The sequence below is a fragment of the Chroicocephalus ridibundus genome, chromosome 9 (assembly GCF_963924245.1).
Source record: "Chroicocephalus ridibundus chromosome 9, bChrRid1.1, whole genome shotgun sequence".
Classification (NCBI taxonomy): Eukaryota; Metazoa; Chordata; class Aves; order Charadriiformes; family Laridae; genus Chroicocephalus; species Chroicocephalus ridibundus.
This window is the reverse complement of record NC_086292.1, coordinates 33,074,843-33,096,985: the sequence shown is the minus strand read 5'-3', so window position 1 is coordinate 33,096,985 and position 22,143 is coordinate 33,074,843. Positions and strand designations below refer to the sequence as shown.

General features: G+C 36.8%; 1 protein-coding gene across 6 annotated transcripts in view; it reads left to right on the top strand.

Moving 5' to 3' along the window:
- The window catches only part of ENTREP2 (endosomal transmembrane epsin interactor 2), a 155,189-nt gene that overhangs the window by 54,201 nt on the left and 78,845 nt on the right, over positions 1-22,143 (top strand). For all 6 annotated transcript variants that reach the window (XR_010072612.1, XM_063347165.1, XM_063347164.1 and 3 more), the window contains exon 2: positions 6,669-6,725. Coding sequence is in view for 5 of the 6 variants with exons in the window: in XM_063347165.1 (XP_063203235.1) it covers positions 6,669-6,725 (57 nt within the window). In the remaining variant the exon portion in view is untranslated. The remainder of the gene's footprint in view (positions 1-6,668; positions 6,726-22,143) is intronic.

The window sequence follows — 22,143 nt, the reverse complement described above, 5'->3', positions numbered from 1 at the left end:
GACATGGATGTTGGGATTCAGTGCACCCTCAGCAAATTTGCCAATGACACCAAACTGTGGGATGCAGTTGACACTCTGGAGGGAAGGGGTGCCATACAGAGGAACCTGGACAGGCTTGAGAGGTGGGCCCATGCGAATCTCATGAAGTTCAACAAGGCCAAGTGCAAGGTTCTCCGTGTGGGTCAGAGCAATTCCAAGCACAACTACAGGCTGGACGGAGAATGGCTTGCGAGCAGTCCTGAAGAGAAGGATTTTGCGGGTGTTGCTTGATGAGTAGCTCAACATGTGCTGGCAGTGCGTGCCTGCAGCCCAGAAAGCCACCATGCCAGCAGCATGGCCAGCAGGTTGAGGGAGGGGATTCTGCTGCTCTACTCCACTCTGCTGAGACCTTACCTGCAGTGCTGCATCCAGCCCCCAACATAAGAAGGACATGGAGCTGTTGGAGCGGGTCTAGAGGAGGCCACAAAGACAATGAGAGGGCTGGAGCATCTCTGCTGTGAGGACAGGCTGAGAGAGTTGGGGTGGTTCGGCCTGGAGAAGAGAAGGCGCTGGGAACACCTTATAGCCCCTTGTGACGGGGAGCTGGGAATTAATTCCTTGTTTCGCTTTGCTTGTGCATGCGGCTTTTGCTCTGCTTATTAAACTGTTCTTATCTCAACCCACAAGTTTTTTCACTTTTACTCTTCTGATTCTCTCCTCCATCCCACCGGGGGGGAGGGGAGCGAGCGAGCATCTGTGCCAGTGTTTAGTTGCTGACTGGGGTTAAACCACAGCAGCAAGGCTTCTCATTTTTCCAGAGCAAATAAATAGGAAATAGAAAAATTCTAGCATGCATTAGAAAATCGTTAGAAAACAACGATATAGAAACTCACACCAACATACAATGTTTTTTGTTTACTCTGCTTTGAGTACAGCAGATTAAATACAGTATCAAAATGTAAACATAGCCTTGGACTCACGGAAGAGTTATGGTACTGACAATTGATCTCCTCAGTGTCTTGGGAGAAAAGAAGAAAAGGAAATCTGAGTTCCAGAAAGCTGCAAGCCCTGAGATTGTGAAAAGGAGTGATTTAAAGTTTCTTAACTGCATCAACTCCTGTTATTAAGAATAATTAAACGTGACTGACGGCTATATACGTTTTTCCTCATTTGTAAAAGTATTCCTTTCTTTGACACCTGTTTTGTTATCATTCTATTATTCTTATTCTGTCTTACTCTTCTGCATACCAACTTGACAAATCTGCTGTTACAAAATATCAAAAAAGCCTTTCTTAAAAAAGCATGACAAGTAATATTTTTGCAGCCTTTTTTAATCTTTAAAATTTAAGATTATTTTTTTTGTAATTGTGCCAATTTAATGTTCTCCTTAATACCAGACTCTTTACAGCAGCACATTGAGGGACAAAAGGCAATGGGTGTAAATTGAAAAAGAGTTTCAGACTGGGTCTGGGGTGGTGGTGGGAAATTCTCCGTGGGGACAATGAATGGTGTTGGTAGGTCCTGGAGTACATGTGCAGGTAGGCTGTTTGGTTTCTAGGTTATCTAAATACATCCACAACATGGATTTTTGAAAGCATATGCATACACATCTGTAAACACGTAAATTTAGGTCTTATAGCCATATAAATTTTGCTGATCTATGATCCTAAGTATATTGGTAATCCTAGTCATACAATGTATAATTGAAATTTCTCTCCTGTTTTTATTTAGTGTCACCAAAGTTCTTGCATATAGTCATGTTAATTTTTCATACCATGCTTCTCAAAATAGTCTTATGGCCTTTCTTTTAAAAAGATTCATTAAATCTTGCTTACAAAATTATGTATGGATATTTATATTGTTAGAAACATAATTTGATTGCCCCAGACTTTTTATTTCTGCCCAGTGCAATACCACACACAATTTTGGCTCAATGTTTTAAAAAATTATACTGATTGTTTATAAAGAAACCTTTTTTTTTTATGAGTACTTTGAATTGAAATCACACCAAAAATACTATGTTGCTGGATTGTATGGGATACCTGAAGTCCAAAGGAAACCATGGTCAAATGCTATGCAGTGTGGTATATGGTATCTCATATGCATTCTGGTATGTTTTCATTGGAACGAAATGTGGATACATAGGATGTGCTATACTTTGGATTCTGTTTATTCAGATAATATAGGAACTAAGGATAACCACTGTTTGCATTATTTTAGTAAGTTAGAAAGCGGTTAAGAAGGACTTTCTGCAATTAATGGTAACAAGTGGTATGCTTATTTTAATGATAACTGAATCCATTGACTGGAGAATTTGTCTTGTGTTTACAAGCTGAAAAAGTGAGGAACCCTTAAATTTGCAGAAAAGGAGGGGATGGCTTGACATACGGTGTATCAACCTGAACAAGAAAGTAGGAATAAGAACAGACAATAAAAATTGGATTTTCCTGTAACTCATATGCTGTATATTAGACTAAAAAGCATTGCAACATCTCGAGTTGTACTGAGAGAAAAAAAAGAGATAATTTGTTCTATTAAACAAATTAATACTTAGAAGCACAGAATGGTTTGGGTTGGGAGGGACCTTAAAGATTATGTAATTCCAGCCCCCTGCCATGGGCAGGGACACCTCCCACTAGAGCAGGTTGCTCAAAGCCTCATCTAGTCTTGAAGACTTCCAGGGATGGGGCATCCACAACTTGTCTGGGCAACCTGTGACTGTATTTGTGCTTGGGATTGCTCCAACCCAGCTGTAGTGCCTTGCACTTGGCCTTGTTGAATTTCGTGAAGTTACTTAAACGTCAGTAATTTTACATTTCTATAAATGTCTTTACCTCAATAGTGTTTAACTATATTCAGTGTAGTTTTAATTAAATTCATATTTATATAAATATACATTTTATGTAGTTCAGGAAAGAAGTTTAAAGAAAGCGTACTTGAGAAGGTATTATGTACAATAACCATTTTGGAGCAGAAGACTTCAAAAGCAGATGGTTTAAGATATATCGAGAGACTGCAACATCTGATCTGTCCCATATTCAAAATCAGAACCCAGTAGATTTCTGGAGACTTACCTGACTGTGGAGGGTTGGAAATGCTGGAAAAGACACCATCAAGGGATTTTTAAAAAAATCTGTCGTTTGCAGTCCCTGTACTGGAAAGTAATTTTACCTTCTGTTTTTGTCCTGCCTCAGTATGTGCCTATTAAAATGATTGCATCTTTTTCATGCATGAGCACAGCTTGCATTAACGATAATGGAGTTTTCATATGCACATTGAAAGGTGTTCATACCTAATGTTACTGCATTTCTAATGCTGCAGAAGTCAACACTGATGTATTCTCTTTATTTTTTGCTCTGTGAATCACCATTATTATTATAGTCAGCAGGTACATACATCTGTAGGAATTCTCCTTGAGGAAGCTGACAAATCAGCATTTTTGGAACACATTTTTAGTAGCTTTAATTTATTTTAGTAACTGATTTATTTTGGTTATTACGTGATGGGGTTCACTGCAATTCAGCAGATAGGAGTTAGGTCCAAGATATTAGATAAATGTGCCATGCAGGCTCTGAAATCTAACTATGTTGCCAAACTTAAGTAGGCAAATCATTAAAATCATCAAACCCCAATTTACTTTTTATTTAAGAGAGAAAAAATGTGTGCCCAGTGTACAACCAATGTAGTGATTTTTGAAAAATGTTAGAAGATTGCAGTGTTGAGCCCTACGTATTTAGGAAATGATGGTGTTTTAATTACTGGTGTAAAAATAGCTTGCTTATCTTGTGCTTATATTTCTTGATCCTTAATCTTGTGAAACCAAGTATGTGTTTTACTTACTGCTTCCACTGAAGTAAGCGTTGGATATTCTTAGTGATTATTGTAAGGTCTTTTGGGCCTTTTAAGTTACATACTACATTTCAGATAATTCCTGCTTTTGTATATAAATCAAGTGTGGTTCTATTTACTTTATTCAGTATTGGCATTGCAATTATAAGAAGTAAAAACTGAAGAGAAAAATTAATAAGGGTAGTTTGTTTGTTTTTTTTTATTTTTAAATTCCTGGTCTTCTGCAAGACCAAGAGAAACCTTTAAATTTCTATTTTGATAGAGTCACGTGGTGTATTCTAACAAAAGTTGGTATGTGATGCTCTCTGTGTGCTTTTTTCCTAATTATATAGTTGTGTGTACAGTGGTCTAAAGAGCTGAAGGCACTTGGCATTGGAAATAACTACAGCTCAAAGCAAAATAAGCTTTTGAGTAACCACAGTGATACTGGTGACTGATGAGGTTTGGAAAATTACATTACAGCATTGTTGAGGTGAACTCTTACAATGACAATATTGAAGACACAGGTGGAACACAGAGTTTCGGTGTCTATCCTCAGTGCATATTGAGAGTTTATCAACTGGCCTGACTGTGCTTGACCTTTTGCGTGGTGAGCCAGGAGGGGGAGTGCCACCAAGCTCTTCTTTTCCAAACAAAACCACATGTACCTCTTTTATCTTGCAAGGCCTCTGTAAAGGTCAAACACAGTTATAGTTCAACTGAACAAAAAGGATTGTCTCCTTTCCTTCATCTTCAGGGATACACAGTGCTACAGACATGTTAGACAGGAGTGGAAGAGGTTTAGCAGGGAGGTAAATAAAAGTAAATGAAAATAAGGATTTGCTACTCGTAGGTTGCGCACTAGAATAGCTTGACTCTGAACATATGACTTAGTAACTGAGAAATACTGTCTTATGTATGAGTATTTTATGTGTCAATGCATAGTGTGTTTTGGAAGGCAATTTCTTATATTTCCTAAAGGGTTTTTTTTAATAACTTCACAATTTCAGCCATCCCATTTATTAAATTGAGAGCATGTTGCTGTCTAGCCTGCAGTCAAACCTGCTAACCCTGTCATTTTACCTTCATGAGTGCAGTTTCATATTACAGGACTATCAGCCCAAAGACAGTTATCATACAGCAATAATAAGCTAATGCAGCTGTGTGAGCAAATTTAATTAACTGCAAAAATGGAATTCTCAGCTTTTCCCTGGTTTGGACAACATCCAGAAGTATGTAGCTTTTATGCTGTAGGAAATGCTGTAGAATACAAACTATGCATATTTGCATGTCGGGATTATCTGCGTAGTCTTTGGTATCCATAAACTGATTTTGGTTCACTCTCTACAGTGCATTTATGCCTTCTCATCTGTTGCATTTGTACTTGGCTTAAAAACTAACATTGAGGTTTTACCGTGAAACATCATCTGAGGTTTTTTAATGGCGTAGCTGATAAAGTATCAAAAGGTGCATTTTCCAATATGCTGTCTTCCTGAATAATATTTTCAACAGCTGCAGTAGCTGTGGATATCATCAGGTTGTGAAGTGTGTTTGAAACATGCCGACAGTATGAATGCCCACAGACCAGATGCAGTGAAAGCTTCAACTGGGCACTCTGCAACCCAGCTTCTCTGTATAACCAACAACTCTTTCTCCCATGTTCACACCAAGCTTCGGTAGACAGACTGTTTCCACACTGGTTCCCAGTACAGTGTACCTTGGTTCTGTAGTGGCTAGATACAGATGCATTTTTAATTATTATTGTCTACTATTATTATACCTAAAAGATTGTTAGTAGAGTATGACATAGTGGGAGTGGTGACTTTCTGGCATTTGAATGTCAACCAGCCTTGAATATAATTTCATGGAAAAGGGTATTCATGGGCTTCCACCCTTTTTGAATATCAAAGGTCTGTAGAAAGCAATAATGACATCAGAGCTTATTCTAAGCAATTGCAAGAGGTTTTCATAATGATTGTATTAGTCTGGCTAAGTATCTGAGTTACTGTTAGACAAATTCTTTACACACACTGAGGTTAAAAAATGACACTGCAGACTCATGAAATAAAATACATCATACGTTTTTTTAGTTTACTATTTTTTTTAATTAAATGTTGTAATGAAAAGGTTCCTCCCCACCTTTTTTTTCCCCACCCAAGTCAATATCTCTCACCCTATTGCTCCAGTTTCTCTCTCTATTTTTAACTGTATGTAAAGCTTGTGGTGTCTCAACTGTAACTTCATGTTATTTTAAAGTACCTAAAATAAACGTAGGTGTACCAAGGTCTGAATTCCACTGGCTTTTTGCTTATAGTGGAGGGGGCAACGTATCTGGTTAAATACAGGTTTTAAATGAATGTATGTGGGCTTTTTAAAACATAAGATTAAGTAGTGTGGTTGTTTGGGTGTCTGGGTGGAAGAAAAAAAAACCCTTTTGCTAATGTAACCGGATACCCTGGCTGATTTAGTGATTGTCCTATCTTTACTCCCCTTTTTGTGAGCTAATTTTTGACGATGCTAAGAGACCACAAGAAAAATCTACCCTAAACATGTATTCTCCTGTAGTGCTGGTGACATTTGGGACTTGGAGAGATCTTTGAAGACCTATTGTGGTCTGATCAGAACTAATTGGACCTGCCAGCTGGATTGAAATTTGTTTTTAAAACAGCTTAGTCTTACTTCTGTTTATTCTTTTTATCGAGAATAAAATGAAAACATTACCTTTTTAGCAGTTGGCTTCCAGCACTCTGGAAATGCACATCATGACTGTGTACTAAGCTTCATCTTAATACTTATTATTTTTTTAATGACACTGGTGTAAACCCTGTGTCTCTTTGCTGACTTTTCTGTCTTTATTGCAGGTGCTGTTGTCAGGATTGATTGGTGTTGTTTCATGGAAGAGGCCCCTTTCACTTGTGGTGAGTGGCAGTGTGGCTTTAATCATGTTGTACAGACTTTAGATAAGTGACGAAAGGATTCTGTGGAAGTAACTCCCAGTGGTTTTGTCTTTATGTAGAAGCCTTATAGCCTCTGGGGGTGATTTTTCCAGTGCTGTTATGTATCCTAATATTTATAAATGCTTAGTACAAAAATTTTGGGACTTTGAGGTTGTATTAAGTAAATAGTATAGGTGACAATATTTTTCTTTTATCTGTACTTAAGTGCTGGAGAGCTGTAGTATTCATTATGTGTACAAGAATGCAGGTATCTCCTGCCCCATCTTTGCCATTGTTACAGTTCTGTCGCTCTTTTCTAAAGTGATAGCATATGGCTTAGTAATTTAAATGTGAGAACTAATGAATCATAAACATTTGATAAGTGTGTATGTTTAAAGAAAGGCAACAATCATACTGTAGTTGATGGTGTGAAATTAAAAATGGCTGAAAATAGTGAGCATGGTTGCCTAGTAGATATGCTTAATACTGCAGTATTGGATTAATAGATATTCATGAAATATGTTATAATTTTCAGTAATTTGTTTATTAATATATTAAAAAAGTTAATACCACAGTTAGAAAAGTGCTTAGTCTGCCACTATTGTTCTAGACAAAAAGGCTGTTGATCTGCATTTACCTTCGCATGTAACTTAATTTGCCTAACATTGAACTGCAGAGAAATCTTTTTAACCAATTATCTGGATGGCAAAAAAGCATATTCCAAATCAGTGACTGTTGTTCATCTGCAAAACAATTTTCAGCTACATTATGTATTCTGTTGTGAGATTCATGTAGTTACCTAATAATTAAAAGTAATTCATGCTTTGCATATGCATGCCAATAGAGTTTCAATTAGCCTATTAACAAAAAGCAATATTAGATTCAAATCAATCTTACTAAAAAGGTGAGATGACTGTGTCAATAAGGAAGCACGTAAACGTTGCCTTTGAAAAAGTGTGCATATGTAACATCATAAGATAGGTAACATTTGTAACTCATCTAGCATTTGTAACATAGGTAATACTAAAGATAGTCCCAAGAAAAAAAGAATATAATGGAAAGTATGGAATAGAAAGACCTATATTAATGAGAAGAAGCCTATTTAGATCTTCAGGTGTATCTTTCAGTATTAAGAACTAAAGCAGTAGTGTTACAACTTCTGATATATATATATTTTTTTTTTTTCTTTCCCTTACCATAATTCACTTTTCATTTTTATTAAAGAAAGGACAGATTGAGTTTGTATTGATTTACTGATTGGTGTTTTTACCAACAGATGAACTCTATATGATGTAGAAAGCTGCCTGATGGCAAAACAAATGTGCCCAAAATGAGGTCAAAGTGAGACAAATTAGTGAAACTAACAAGTGCCTGCGAGAAAGGTAGCAGGCAGGTTTCTGTACAAAAATACAAAAAAAAAAAAAAAAAAGACAAATTTGTACTCGCCATTGATGAGCGGGAGAGCTTTCACATTAGAACATATCAAAAGACTGATACGCCATGAATGGGTAGTCCATTAAGTGTGAAAATATTCAGAATTTCTCGGGCTTTTCCATTTAATTTTTTAAAAACAAACAATGAATGTGTATATGAGAATACATGGACAGGATGGGAGTGGTCATTTGGTTGCCCCAGTATTTCTCTGGTTATCTCTCGCTGGGCAGGAGTAGAAAGTGGAGGAGCAAACTATTTTTTTTTTTTCTTTTTCCCTAGTGTTACTAAAAAGGAGCATAGCCCAAAGTGCTGTTTTCTCCATTAGTCCATCAGTAATGTAGTTCATGTTGAGATTTTGCAGATTTGCAGTGTTGTTTAGAGTAAGAATGTGTATCTCTGGGTGAAGATTAGACTGCATTTCTGCTCAGTGTTATGACGAATAGCTGGTATACCCGTTTTTATTCCAATATATTTTATTCTACCTTATGGGCTTTGTTAATAATAGTTCTCTACCTGGTACCTGGGAATGCTCCCTCTTTGAGTAAAACTAAATAAAATTTTAATAGTATGACTGTATTACCTATTAGAAATACTTCAAAAGGAAAAGTTCTCTTGACGACGAAAGAATCGTGAAACTATATATTTGGTACCCAAATCTTATTTCATTTTCATTTGTGTTACACTTTACTGCTCACGTATTACAAACCTTTAAACTAATTCCTCTGAATTGAGTGCTTGTACAACTCTGAAATCTAACGAAAACCGAGACTTTTCAGAGTACTTTCTTCATAAGCAACTGTAATTGCTGCTTACGTCATTGGAATAAACAATATTCATGCATCAGAAATGTTATTGAGGCCTATTGAGACTTGGCTTCTTTGGTTCCTGAACGCTTGCATATTGTAAATTCAGCCAGGCTTTCGGATATCAATTCATTCAGTGAAATGTGAATAGGCAGTGAAACGTGAATAGGCAGTCGTGGTCCATATCATTCAAGGAAATAAATATAAAAGGGAAGAAATAGTAAATGGTAGCATTCTTACTCCCAGAACAGCTCACCTTCCTAAAATTTGCTCTAGGAAATTATTTATTCCTAAGAGTAAGCTTAGTGCTCATGAGGTAGATCCTGATTGGTTTTGTTCTTTATTTCTGTATTGGCGCTTGGTGGTGGTATAATAATCGGGTGGGGGAATTAGGGAAGAGGGATGAGGTTTTTGCCTCTGTGTGTGATTAAGCTGTGCAATAGCCAGTGCTAATAGTTTTGCAGTGGCTACATAATGTCTGCTTTTCCTTGGTGAATTGTAAATACCTTTTAGCAGTTGGAACCCATGTGTGCAGGATGACTATTTGTTCTGATTAAGCAATTAATACTGTATAAGTTCACAACCTCATAGCACAAAGTACCATCAACATGCTAATGAGTCAAGTTTCTTGGGATCTGCTTACACAATACATATGCAAAATACATAGAGTCAATAATTACCTTTTAACGTAATTTATAGCAGTATAAGCAATTGTATAATCGATTACAATATATGTGTCTCTCTCTTGTTGCAATGTGTTACAAAATCTGTCATTGCAAAGAGCAATAACAAAAAGAAAGATAGCTTTATCATTTGAAGCCATGAATAAAGTTTTATAAAATTAGACCATACACCATCTGTGACATTCTGAAAACTGGTGAAACCCTGGTAATATTTTAATGTGCCAGTTTACTGCTTGTTTTGGATTTGTGACTAAAACAGGGTTGGTAACACACCAGGCTTTTGGCTATTGCTGAGCAGTACTTGCACAGCGTAAAAGCTTTCTCTTTTTCCCACTCTGCATCACTTTCTTTGGGTTTTTTCCTTCCCCTTCCCGTCCTGTTGCAAGGTGGGGGTGAGCGAGTGGCTGTGTGGTGCTTAGCTGCCAGCCGGGGTCAGCCCCTCATTCTACTGATTCTGTTTTGTGCGTCACTGTATTCATACAATTTTTTTCACAGATGCGGTGTCTCTTCTTTGCAAAGTTGTTATTTTCTGTAGGCAAAAAGAGGAAGTCGAAGAAGCAATAAACACAAATAGTACTTAGGCGACCATGGACTTCTGACTGTATCTTACCAGAAATGTGTTATGGAGTGTTGGTATGGAAATGAGTGGGTGGCTGGATGGTCTAACATGTTGGAACCAAAGCCAAAACTTAGAATAGTTGTGTATTTCCAGGACAGTAGCATGAGTGGTGTGTTGCATTATACATTTAGTAGAAGATTCACAAATGTGTATGCACTAAGGAAATTTTACTGTGATGTTAGTATGCAGAAATTTAATTACATGTAGAAGCTCTCATGCTAAAGTGTCTTTGAATAGCTTAATTATCTGAAGGGTGCACCAGATTGTGTTAGTTCATCTGAATTTTATTGCTCACCGCCTAGCCATTGGTTGTTTACGTTGCCAAAATACTTTATATATACAAGGAATCAGTGTCTGTTACCAAACCAGCATTTACATTTACCAGAGGAGACACCTGGGCAAAGGAGTCCTTTAAAGTGTTTATACATTAATTTTGAAGAGTATTTTCCATATATTTTAGATGTTTCCTCATTAAGCTTTCCGTATTTTTAATTACAAAATCTCAGAGAAGTTGTAGTGCTTTGGGGAGATCTTTCAAGGTTCCCACTGCTTAAGGTTAAAATGCTGTGTTAAAATAGGAATTTGTTTCCTCGTGGTTTATGGAAGTGTCTGAAAATTGGGGGAGAGCTTGTGTAGCTCTCCCCAAAGGTAATTCCTAAGGTTGATTTACCTTGTACAAAACTTTAAACTGTGCAGTGAGATTATTTTTCTGTTACAGTCTATGGTAATTGCAAATCTGTTTGTGCTAAGGAGATTAATTCAGCCTCTGAACTGAGTAGAAAGCTTCCCTGTTGCCATCTGGCATTTGGGTGATCCCAGAAAAATATTTTTTACAAGCTTTTACAATAAACCGATATATTTAATACTTTTTTCAAGGAACAGACGTATATTTTTTAACGTCCGTGAATGTCGATGAACACAACACAATACTTATTAATAAGTGATCTTGATTACTCAGAATAGCTATTTAAAAGCATTTCCCACGAAATCTGCATTCCAGATGCAGTTCCATGCATCAGTGAACATGCAAATCTGTGCATATACCTTTAATAAACAGCCTAGGTATAAAGGCTCAAAAATCTGGACTGTACATTTGTTTTTCAGGATGTTTTCTGATTTCTTTTTTTTGGCTTAAATAAAAGGGGACACTCTGTTTTCAGTGCATTATCCCTTCAAATGAATCATTACTTCCTGTTTTTTTTCCTTCTTTTTTTTTTTTTTTTTTTTAAATTAGCAGATAGGATTTGCATCATTTAAGAAAAATAAAAGAGGGGTCATCCTAAATAGCAGCAGTTCAACCTGCACAAGGATGAACTGCTGTGCAAGGTCTCAGACTGCATCTGTGGTAAGAATCAGTCAAATGCTGAACTGAATTTGTTAGAAAATATTAGTGTTGGGCCAGCTTGGTAGTTTGTTGCAAAATGAGTGATTTTCTTTCTAGAAGTCCTGTGAAAAACTTGAACTATTTGAATATCAGGCTTAAATCGGGTGTGGTTTTTTTCACTAAAAATCATTAGAAAAAAGATCTATACCTAGAAATTCTAGTCATTTTAAATAAATACATCCACATATACACTTGCCCCACAAGATGTGTGGAGATGTAAAACTGCTCCAAATGTTTCCTCATTGATTATCTCCTGTCACTAGATATCATTGCTGAGTATAGCAGACACAACCAAATTCGAGTAAACAGATGAAACATAAAATGTATAGAAATAACGTATAAGTAAGTTACCTGTGTTCATCTCAGTGATGTGAGGTGTTGATATGTTCCTGGCCATACTACTTAACCTGCGGTCCTAAAGTAGCTAATGTTAAGAGACATGTATTTTTAAACTCTCGTAAGAGAAATTGCAGCTTGCTTTCAGAAGAAATCTGATTGAAATTTTTGAATTTAAAGAAAACAAACCAGTCTTCCCGCTTCCCCTCCCCCAAGCAGAGATGTGGGTTTGGCAGCTCAAATAAATAGATAATATATGGAGTGGAGAGGCAATGGTAGCATAAATGGGTCAAGACTGTAAGAGAAAAACAAGTAAAAAAAAATGCACACCCTGGGAGAATGGCAGAGTCTAAAGACATCTATCACCTTGTATGTCATTGTGGGCTTTGATACTTTTGTGATGTTGAGATGAGATGCAGAATATCACTCTGCTTTAACATATCCCTTGATCACTCTGCAGTTTCCTTTCAGCATGTGTAGTCTTTGAATTCGTTGATCAAGATGTTCATTAGGAACCCTGCTATTAAGCAAACAGTCTTCTTTGAGGCTGAAGCATTAGTTTAAAGGCTAACAAAACACTGGGTAAAAACAAACTACATCTTACATATCAGAGTTTTGCAAAGTTTCTGATAAACTGGATATGGTTGACTGCTGAGTATTTCTGGCTTTCAAAAAGAAACTTGGAAAGCTGTAATTGTTTGTACTTGCAAACTTTTCCAATAAAAAGCTGTAAATTTTGCTCAGAGCTGGTGTGGACTGGAGTGTGAACCCAGGCTTTGAAACTGAGAGCAGAGTGTTTTTCTATGACCTCTTTTCTAGGAGCATGGAAGGAAACTACTCAAAATCGAGGGGAAGAGAGAAAGGTGGAGGACAAGGACAGGAAGAAGGAATTAAAATGTGAGTCTGGCAACATGAGGGAGACTGAGATCAAAAACTGTTGAGAAGAACAGGACTAGATGAGCAGAGAGGACTGCTAGTGAACCAAAAGCGTGTCAATAAGAAATCACACAATGGAATCTCTGATTTCGCAGTGTATTTTTTAAATATAGTGCCATAAGTGCCATAACTAATTAATCCTGACTTATAATAGATTTGTGTCTTAGGTTTGAATGACTTCAGTGAAGAAAGCGTGAGCTGTAAATCATCTTTTCCTATGGTTGGGACACAGTTAAGTTTTCTTTGTCTATTCCCTTCCTTTTCTCCCATTCCGTGAGGGCTAGTTGTTTAAAGCACGAACATGGCTATGCTGCTCTGATAACCAAACTAGATCAGCTGTCTCTACGTACTACTGCAGTGGGACTGTAGTTATACCACATATCTGTGAGACAGTATCTAAAAAGGAGGTTAGTATATTTATTGATAAGCATATGCCAGGTTACATAATTTTTAAAAAAGATTTAAAATATATTTTTGTTTCTGTCAAAGCTGCTTCTGTTTTTTAGTTACTCCTAGCAGATTATCAGAGTAGTTAAACCTCAATGTTTTGGGGTTGGGTTTGGTTGGGTTTTTTTTGCAGTAAATTCTCCGTCCTTATTTAACAAACCAATTTCCCACCAAATTGGGCTAGTATCAGATATCAGATTTTGGGGCTTTTTCAATCAGCTAGTAATTGTCATTCATTCCTTCCTGCTCCTTCTGTACTCACTTCCAAGGATGTACATACCTCTCCTACCCTGGGTCTAGTTATTTTGCCAGTGGTCTGTAGGAGACTTCGTGAGAGAAATACAAGTACTTGCCACTTCTCTGGCTACATTCCAATACTCAATGTGAAACGCGTGGCAGAAGCTGTGAATCCCTTGCGTCCTCTCACGTTGAATTTGGGTTGGTAAGGGTTCAGGTGCTCCAAGGAGGGCATTTTTAATTTACTGAATGCTGTTCTTGGACCGGAGACTTCAGTGAAAAGAGGAGCTGAAGAGCAATAGGAGTGAATAGAAGGAACTGCAGCTGAACAGGTCTGCTTTAGGCATCTTTAGCTGCATCCTGATGGAGGGTTCCCACAAAAGTTGGTTGTAGATCTTTCAAATTTCTTTCTTTCCTTAGCTTCTGGCAGCAGTTAAAGTTTCAGTATTAGCAGGACAACCACGATGTTTACTCTTTCCTTTTCATTAGGGTATTTTTATGCTGTATGTGTAAATTTTCATTTCCAAATACTTAAAGAAATAAGCAACTATATGAGGAACAAATGGGAATTTCTTAGGGTTTTGTTACATAAGTTACATTGATGAATAACATAACTAGGTAAAAAATATAAATACTTTATATAGCTATGCTATATTTAGTGACTAGTTTTGGATGTACTTGTGCTGGGTTTTGTGTTTTGTTTTTCTGTGAAGATTCAAGTGATCAGATTTTACTGGAGCACTTCTCAGAAAGTAGATTTTATTAGAACGTACCTGACAGCAGAGGAAGTGAGGAAAAAAATGGAGGATGACCCAGTAAAGCTGTGAACTGGGAGAGAAAGAAACACCTCTTGAGATGAAAACAGAGGAAATGAATCAAAGAAATCTTTATAAAGGGGGAGAAAAGGCGTCACAGATTGAAGCATCTATTTAGAATGAATGTTCTATGGCCTCTTCTACAGCTTAACACTTCTTACAGCTTTTTCTTGCCTGGGTATGTCTGTCTGCATCTCTCTGTTACCCTTTCTACAAAGGCTTCCTGTTCTTGGGCCCAGCTACCACCAGCTGGCACCCAGGTCAGAATCTAGACTCCTCTGTTGAGCATCATTCTGCTAATTGATTATCCCCAGTGGCAAAATTTTAAAAGACCACAAGCAGCTTTTCCTGAAGAGCCTACAAAGCCTGCTGGGGCTTAACACTTGCCCCTTCCTAAACAAGCACGTCTTAATTATTCTTAAACAGACCCTTCTACTCCCCATCTGCTCGCACTGCGTCGTGTTGCCATGGCAGCAATTAATGCTAGCACAGTACCATGCGATAGGAAACTGTCACAGCTCCAGTGTCACTGCTGCTGCTTATAATGAAGAGTATGGTATGGGTGCTACATTCGCTTCTCTTCAGTCCATCAGTAATCCCCCAGTTCTCACATGCTTTCTAAATATATCTGCTAATGGTTCTTCCATCTCATTTGCTCCTTCTTTTAGAAATGCAGGCTGCATCCCATCTGGTCCTGGAGTTTTTGGCAGCCTTTGCACAGTCTAATTTCTTCAGCTCTTTCTTGTTGTTAGTCTGGTTTCCCTCAGCATTTCTTCTTCCTCCTTGGAAAATTAATCTTGGTTTCTGACATCTGCCTCGCTTCCCTTGTAACCACTGAGGAAAATAAATTATTTTTGTTTTAGGGATGTCTCTTTCAGTAAAATACTTTGTTCATTCTTTAGAAGTCTGCAGCCATCTCTATTGTTCACTTTTTGTTTATATGCCATAAATGTCACATTATTTACCTTTGCTTCCATAAGTAACTTTCCTTTCAGATTTGAGTAGTTTTTTCATGTTACAGATATTTAAGCCCCTTTCCTGCTTTTAATTTTATCATGTTTAGCTTCTGACCATAAAGCCATAAGGAATGAAAGAATTAATTACCCTTAAACCCCGAGAGTTGGTTATCACTTTATGTTTTAGGCACAACCATGTCTAAATGCATTTTACAAGATTAATAAGAAATCTTTGTTTAACCATATCAGCACAAGAAAATTTGGGGCATTTCAAAGACTAGATACAAGTATAGAAATGTTAAAAGACTAAAAGATGAGTCACTCATTTTACAAAATTATACCTTCATAAAAAGGAATAAATCTAATTGTTAATGTGTATTTTGTAAAACATTTTGAGATGTGCAGCAAGAGCACATTGTTCACTTTCTTGAGTGGTATTTGATGAAAGTGCAGGCAGACATGTCAACTGGAGGAAACTGCTGAGGGAAAGCAAGCTCCTAATTCTCAAAGTAGAGTGAACATTAAATGTAAGATACTGTAAAATTATTATTACTCTTGGTATTATGGCAAGTACAACCCTGTACTTGCATTTTTTGCATATGAATGATAGTGACTAAAAAAGGATTTTACCACAAGAACAAACCTATTCACACCATAGAAAAAAGGAGTTTGTGACAGTTAGGAAATGTGAAATGTTTGAGGGACTCAGAAGGAGAAAAGGTATGTTTTGTTTGGTTGGCTTGTTTATTTTTTTTTAAATGAGTAAAATTAATAATCTGATGCTGAATATTCAAAAAGGAAGTTGTTTCAATTTCAGCAGTTTCATTAACAGCTGTAGAGGTTTCTAAAAACTCATTGTACTTTATCAGAAATTGTGTGGAGATGATGGAGAGATTAATGGTATTTTTAGTTTTCAGATTACAGAAATGAAATATCATTGCTTTGGGCCCTGGTAGTTGATGTAGTCTCAAAGATTTTGGAAGCACTGAAGGGTTTCCAAAGTCAAAAGAAGCCTGATATGAGCTTTGAGAGTGAAGGAGTCAATATATTCTAAAATTGTAAATACGTATATTGAACAAAAGGGGTGCAAAACCAACTTCTAATTTTTCACATTTCTACTGTTTTGGTATTTCTGCCTGGTAAAGTACCAATATGAAAGTGATTACATGCTATTTCAGTATCTGTGATTCATTTCCTACTGAATTCCTACAGCTACTAGATTCAGACTTCTACTGAACTCAATTGATCCCTGTTTATTTACAGTGTCATCAGCCATAATCATTGCAGAAGTTTTTAAACCGATGACTTAAAATGACTTAGCAGATTTACCTGGATCCCAGATTGAGAAAACTTAGTTTATGGTTCAACATTTTAGTTGCAATATTTAGTTGCTCGGTGTTGCAAAATCTTTGGGTAGAAAAGCTTTACAAATTTGTAATAACACAAACAGAAATAGACCAGACTCAGTTGGATGCTATGCTTTCTATTTCTACACCATAAAATAATATGGCTTTAGAGGTGAAACTATATATTTTGTCTCTAGATATGTAGTTAAACACTGTTCAGAACAGAAAAAAAAATTTCTTTGTTTTGTCATATTTCATATTTTATTAGGATTTTCATTCAAAAGCATCTGTTCAGTCTCTTCATTGTAATACTGTTTCATATTAGTAAAGGAAAAGACTGATATCTATAAATAATATAGCTGTATCTATTCAAAAGTAGAAGTGCAAAAACATTTATCCCATTTAAATATGCTATCTAATGTAGTGTTAGATAGAATGACTAAGTGATTGGTTTTCTACCATATAGTAGATTTTATGTAGCCATGAGCAGCAGCAGCAACACTAACTTATCCATATTTATGTTTTAAGAGGCTTAATTCTAAATTGTATGTATCTATTTTGTGCTCAGGAAAGGATGCAGTACATCCTAACATCCTAAGAAACATAGTTAAACAACAATTTTTAATTTAGTTTCTCCTAAAGGGGTTTGTTTTCAAATGTTTTATGGTTACATATAAATTTTCTACTAAATAGATGACTTTCATTAACCAGAAGTAAAGAATCATATCTTTGGGAGGGATAAACTAAACAGCTCTGCAAACTCTATCAAAGAAAGAAAAAAACACCCACTGCACCAAAAAAAGTCCTCATCTTCTGAACTGGCCAGACTTCAAGCTTGCCATAGCCGTACTCTTCAGGAGAGTGCTGTACGTGGTCAAGTAGAGCCACCTCCAAAAAGGGGCGGGGGGGGAGAAGGATGCCTTTTCAGTTCAAACACTGAAGAGTGTCTTCTTGGAGTATTCCAGATCCTTGAACTTCTTGTGTGTGTGTGGCAGCCAAACACAAATCGGGTGCTGCCTCTGAGATGCCGCAGTAGTGGCTTTATTCCAGAGAGGCCCCTGAAGATACTAAATCCTTTAATTCTGTTCCCAGTATGGCAGGGGAATGGACATGGGCAGTGCAGTCAGAAGGTCAGAAGCAGTCTCTTAGCTTTTTTTAACCTGTGATTTTAGAGGCGTTCTCTCTTTGCTGATTTCCACACCGTTACATTGATTTCCCTAGCATTACAGTATTGCAGGCTGATTAAGAGAAAAAGCAATTGAGTCTTTTGATGTATTTTGATCTCTCTTCAGCTGCTATGTTTGGTCATCAGCCTAGCTTGTTTATTAAGACATCATGTTCGGTCTTGTTGAAGAACAATGTAATTAAAAAGTCAATTTGTTGTCATATTTTTATTTCCAGTTGAGTTGAGGATGGATTTAGGACATCTCATTTCTTTTAACTTGGCATTTTTAATGAAAATTCAGCCCATCAGAATGATTCAGTGGCTTTATTGTACTTCAGGAGACCTGCAGTTTAGGGTAGTACAAGTGCCAACAGCATATACATGTTTTTGACTGTGCTTGTAAATACAGAGGTAAATGTATTGGGAAGTTACCAATCCTTCTTTCTGTCTCTGTTATGTGCCATGTGATTTCCCAAAAGAGCTTTATTGTAATATCCACTACTAAAATTCTAAAAGGTATAAAAAGCTATGCTGTATCTGCTTGCTTTACATTTATATTATAATCTGTATAGTCATATTAGCATTTCATGTATGTAGAGGTTTGCTTTTTAATATAAATGAGTGACAACTATCGGGAATCAGTAGGAAAACGTTTGTGCTTTCTGACGTAGTACTAGTAAAGTTGGAAATAGAGGATAGTGTATGTTAGTCTGCTGTATGTCTAAGAACCGCAGCCGAGAATCAATATTTGCATTTGATTGGAAAAGCAAAAGATTTATGTCTTGTTAACAGAGCTTTATTTGCAATAGGAAAACATATAGTGGTTTTTTGCTGTACTTTTTCAGACAATAGAGAAAAGAGCAAAAACCTGACTACTTTTTGCATATGTAAGAGTGGATACAACACTAAAAAGGACCTCTATAGAATGGCTCGAGACATTGTATACTTACTCTGATACTGAAGTAGCAAAAGAGTTAGAGATACAGAGTATGGGCAGTCTGCCTGTGCTCCCCCCATTGTTGTTCCCCTTACCCTGATAAACTGTCACTTGTTTCTGGAGAGGATGAAGGAGCAGGAAGTTGCTGATGCGCAGAGCTAGAGAGAGGTGTGTGTAGGTTCACGCAAGGCAGGTACACAGACCCGTCTGCAGTGCAGTGGGAGGGGAGGGAGGAGTGAACTCTTGTTAACAGGGCATTTATTTTAGACGAGAAATCTATTTTAGATGAAATGAATTGTGTTTGAAATAATTTTATTTAAAAATAGAAGAAACATTTGCATGAACTAATGTAAAGTATTTTGGGGGGGTGATGGAATTAAGAACGGATACCTCGTTCTTTGTGTAATCAAAACTCATGTGACTTCAGTTTTGTTTGTGCAACAGATGGAAGGAAATGCACCGTTATCCAAAGAGAATCTAATTATCCTGTGTTTGTTGACGAAAAATACTTTGATTTCAGTGGGATTTGTTTGCTGGGTGAACCACAGTTTAGAACCTGAGTTAGACATGCCTGTGATCAAGTGTTTGGGTTTCCTTATTGCAGCTGCTCTAAAATCTTACACAATCTTAAGGATTCAGTTCTACCTCAGATATATGAGTTGAAGGTCTTGGAAATTTTAAAGTTCATGTATTGATGGATCTCCATCAAATTATTCTTGTGAGTCTTCCACAGAGAGGTGTGTGCAATTTTTCTTTAAATAGCCACAACTATAATGAGGTTACATTAGAATCTAATTTGGAAACCCCGCTGTGCACACTGAATCCCTGCCTCACAAACTGCCTGATCCTGAGAACGCTCAGGTACTTTTGCTAGAATTTAGCAGTCATGGCTTGCTGACCTTGCTTACCTGACAGAAGCTCCTTCCTTAATGACAAAAGTGAAAGTATTCTGGTGTGATAGCTTTCAGAGATACCACACGATTGCTCATTAATGAGAATAATTGCGTATAAGTAGTTAATTGCTATTAATATGTTGGGAAAGACAGATGCACAATATCTGTGTATCTGACCTTTACAACCTGCTTCTCTCTAATTATGCCCTGCCAGGAAGGGCTGCTTGCGTAGCCTTTTGATGCCTGTCCTTGTCAGCAGGACAACATGAGCTTTTATTTCCTCAGGGTATTCTGCTACAGATGTTATGGAAGGTTAATTTATATGGGGTAGCATTTCACTGACACTTCTTGGAGGTGAATCCTCCCAGCAATGTGACACTTGCTAAAAGTAGTACCTCGTTTATATGGAGGACCCTATTACTACAGTTACTATGGAAGTATAAATTCAGTCTTATGTACATTTGTTTTAAAGTTACTAGACTTACACTTTGAAAAAATATTTAAATTTCTAATTACTGATTTGTCTGACTGTTTTGTTTAAATACAGATTGGGTTTTTTGTATACAGAACTCATTTAGAAAAATGTCTTCTTTCCTAACCTAACCATGTTCTGCCATTGTCATGGAACATTTTTGAGAAATAGTATTTTATTAGGTAACTTCTAAAAGTTTCAATTTTTACTTCCTCAGAGATTATTTTAGAAGGCAAATTAAACTGGTATGGCTGAGACAGTTGGAAGCTTTAAATCTGGCTTATGTGGTCAAAATTTTATTCAGAAAGCATTTATGTTTGAAGTGTTTATGATCACGCTGGATATAAACTCTGCTTTTTCCACCTGACTGTAGAGGTGCAGCAGTAATTTTTGAAGCATTTCAAATTGACAACATTTTGAGTGGCATTAAAATAGGTTAGTGCTGTTTGCTTTCTTTCTCTTTCAAAATAACGTTGTAAGTAAGATTTCATGTGCATGGATTTTCTTATTTAGGGAAGCACTGATGTATAAATGGAAATGTTACTGACAAAAATTAGACAATATAAGCTACTGTATAAAACAATTTTTTTGTCAAAAGGACTTCTGTTGACTGCCTGTACATATGGTAAAGATTATCTGATTAACTTTGTTGCAGTAGGAACTGCAGATCTCTGAAAGATTGAGTGCTTATTTTCATGTAGCAAACTTTGTATGAGGTTCTGTGTGTACCAGCTGATACACAGCTTGAAATAGATTATAGACAAAATTTAAACTTGTTCTCTGCTATGAAAATAATTACCAGCAAACTTTGCTTTATTAAAATTGCTGTTGGAAGTGTGTTGCATTGCTTGAGTAGTTCAAGAGACAGCTTGAATTTTATCTGCAAGAAAGTAAAGCTTCTCTTCTTGTTCCTCTTGTATAGCAGTAGCCTGTGGGCCAGTGATGTTAAGATGCGTATAAAATGCACTGTTCAAATGAGTGAATATGAGAAAGAAGTATGTCATATTGTCTATTTTAAGTTTTAAATATATTTAATAGCATAGTGTGTTTGGAAGAGATTGACACAGTCAGACACCTTATAGCCCCAGGTTTCTAGCAGGCACACAAAACCTATTCCTTTCAGGAGCCTTTGGTGCAAAGGCGTTGAAAGCAAATGGTAAGACTTTTAGTATGAATTTGCATCAAGGTAACGCCTTTGCCTGATGCGTGTTCATCCTCCCACGGCAAATGGACGCTAAAGCAGGGCAGAGAGTGTAAGGCTCCCTTTTGAAAGGGATCCAGGTGACTCCAAAATCCTTTTACTTTTTGCTTTGCCAGAATTTCTTCAGCTGTTGCTGCGGTCAAGCACCTCAGCAAAGAAGGGAAAAATAGAAGCAAATATGCCTGAAACCTGCAAGTTAACTTCTGTTGCTGCTCACTGGGGTGGGGGAGAAAAGGGAGGGCAAGAGAGGAATGGGCTATTATTAGGGCATGAAAAGGGTTTTAAGTCTTTTAGATACCAAAATTAATTACTGCAGATCTAGATCTCGAAGTGTTTGCTGCCCTGCTAAGAATGGTAGGGAGATGACATAACCAGCAGAGTAACTAATAAAATTATCTACTTGGACTAAGCTTTTCATTTTCAAATAGGACTGAAAGTTATCTGGTGCTTCATTCTCAAATTATAGCTCAAGTATTCCATGAACTGTAAGAGTCTGTATAGTAGCTTTTGTTTATGCTTCAGGGGAAAAATGCTTTGGTTACCAAGCTTCCTAGAATTACTCTTTGTTCCTTTCAATGCACTTCAGAAGGGTGTAGATGTTAAAAGTGTTAATTAGAATCAAAATAGCAGAAAATGAATAGATGCTGAAGTATCTAGTTTTGACAAATTTCTACTTAATTAACATTTCTGAGCTGAGAGCATGAGGGCTTTATTACTAAACCAGTCCCCCGTTACA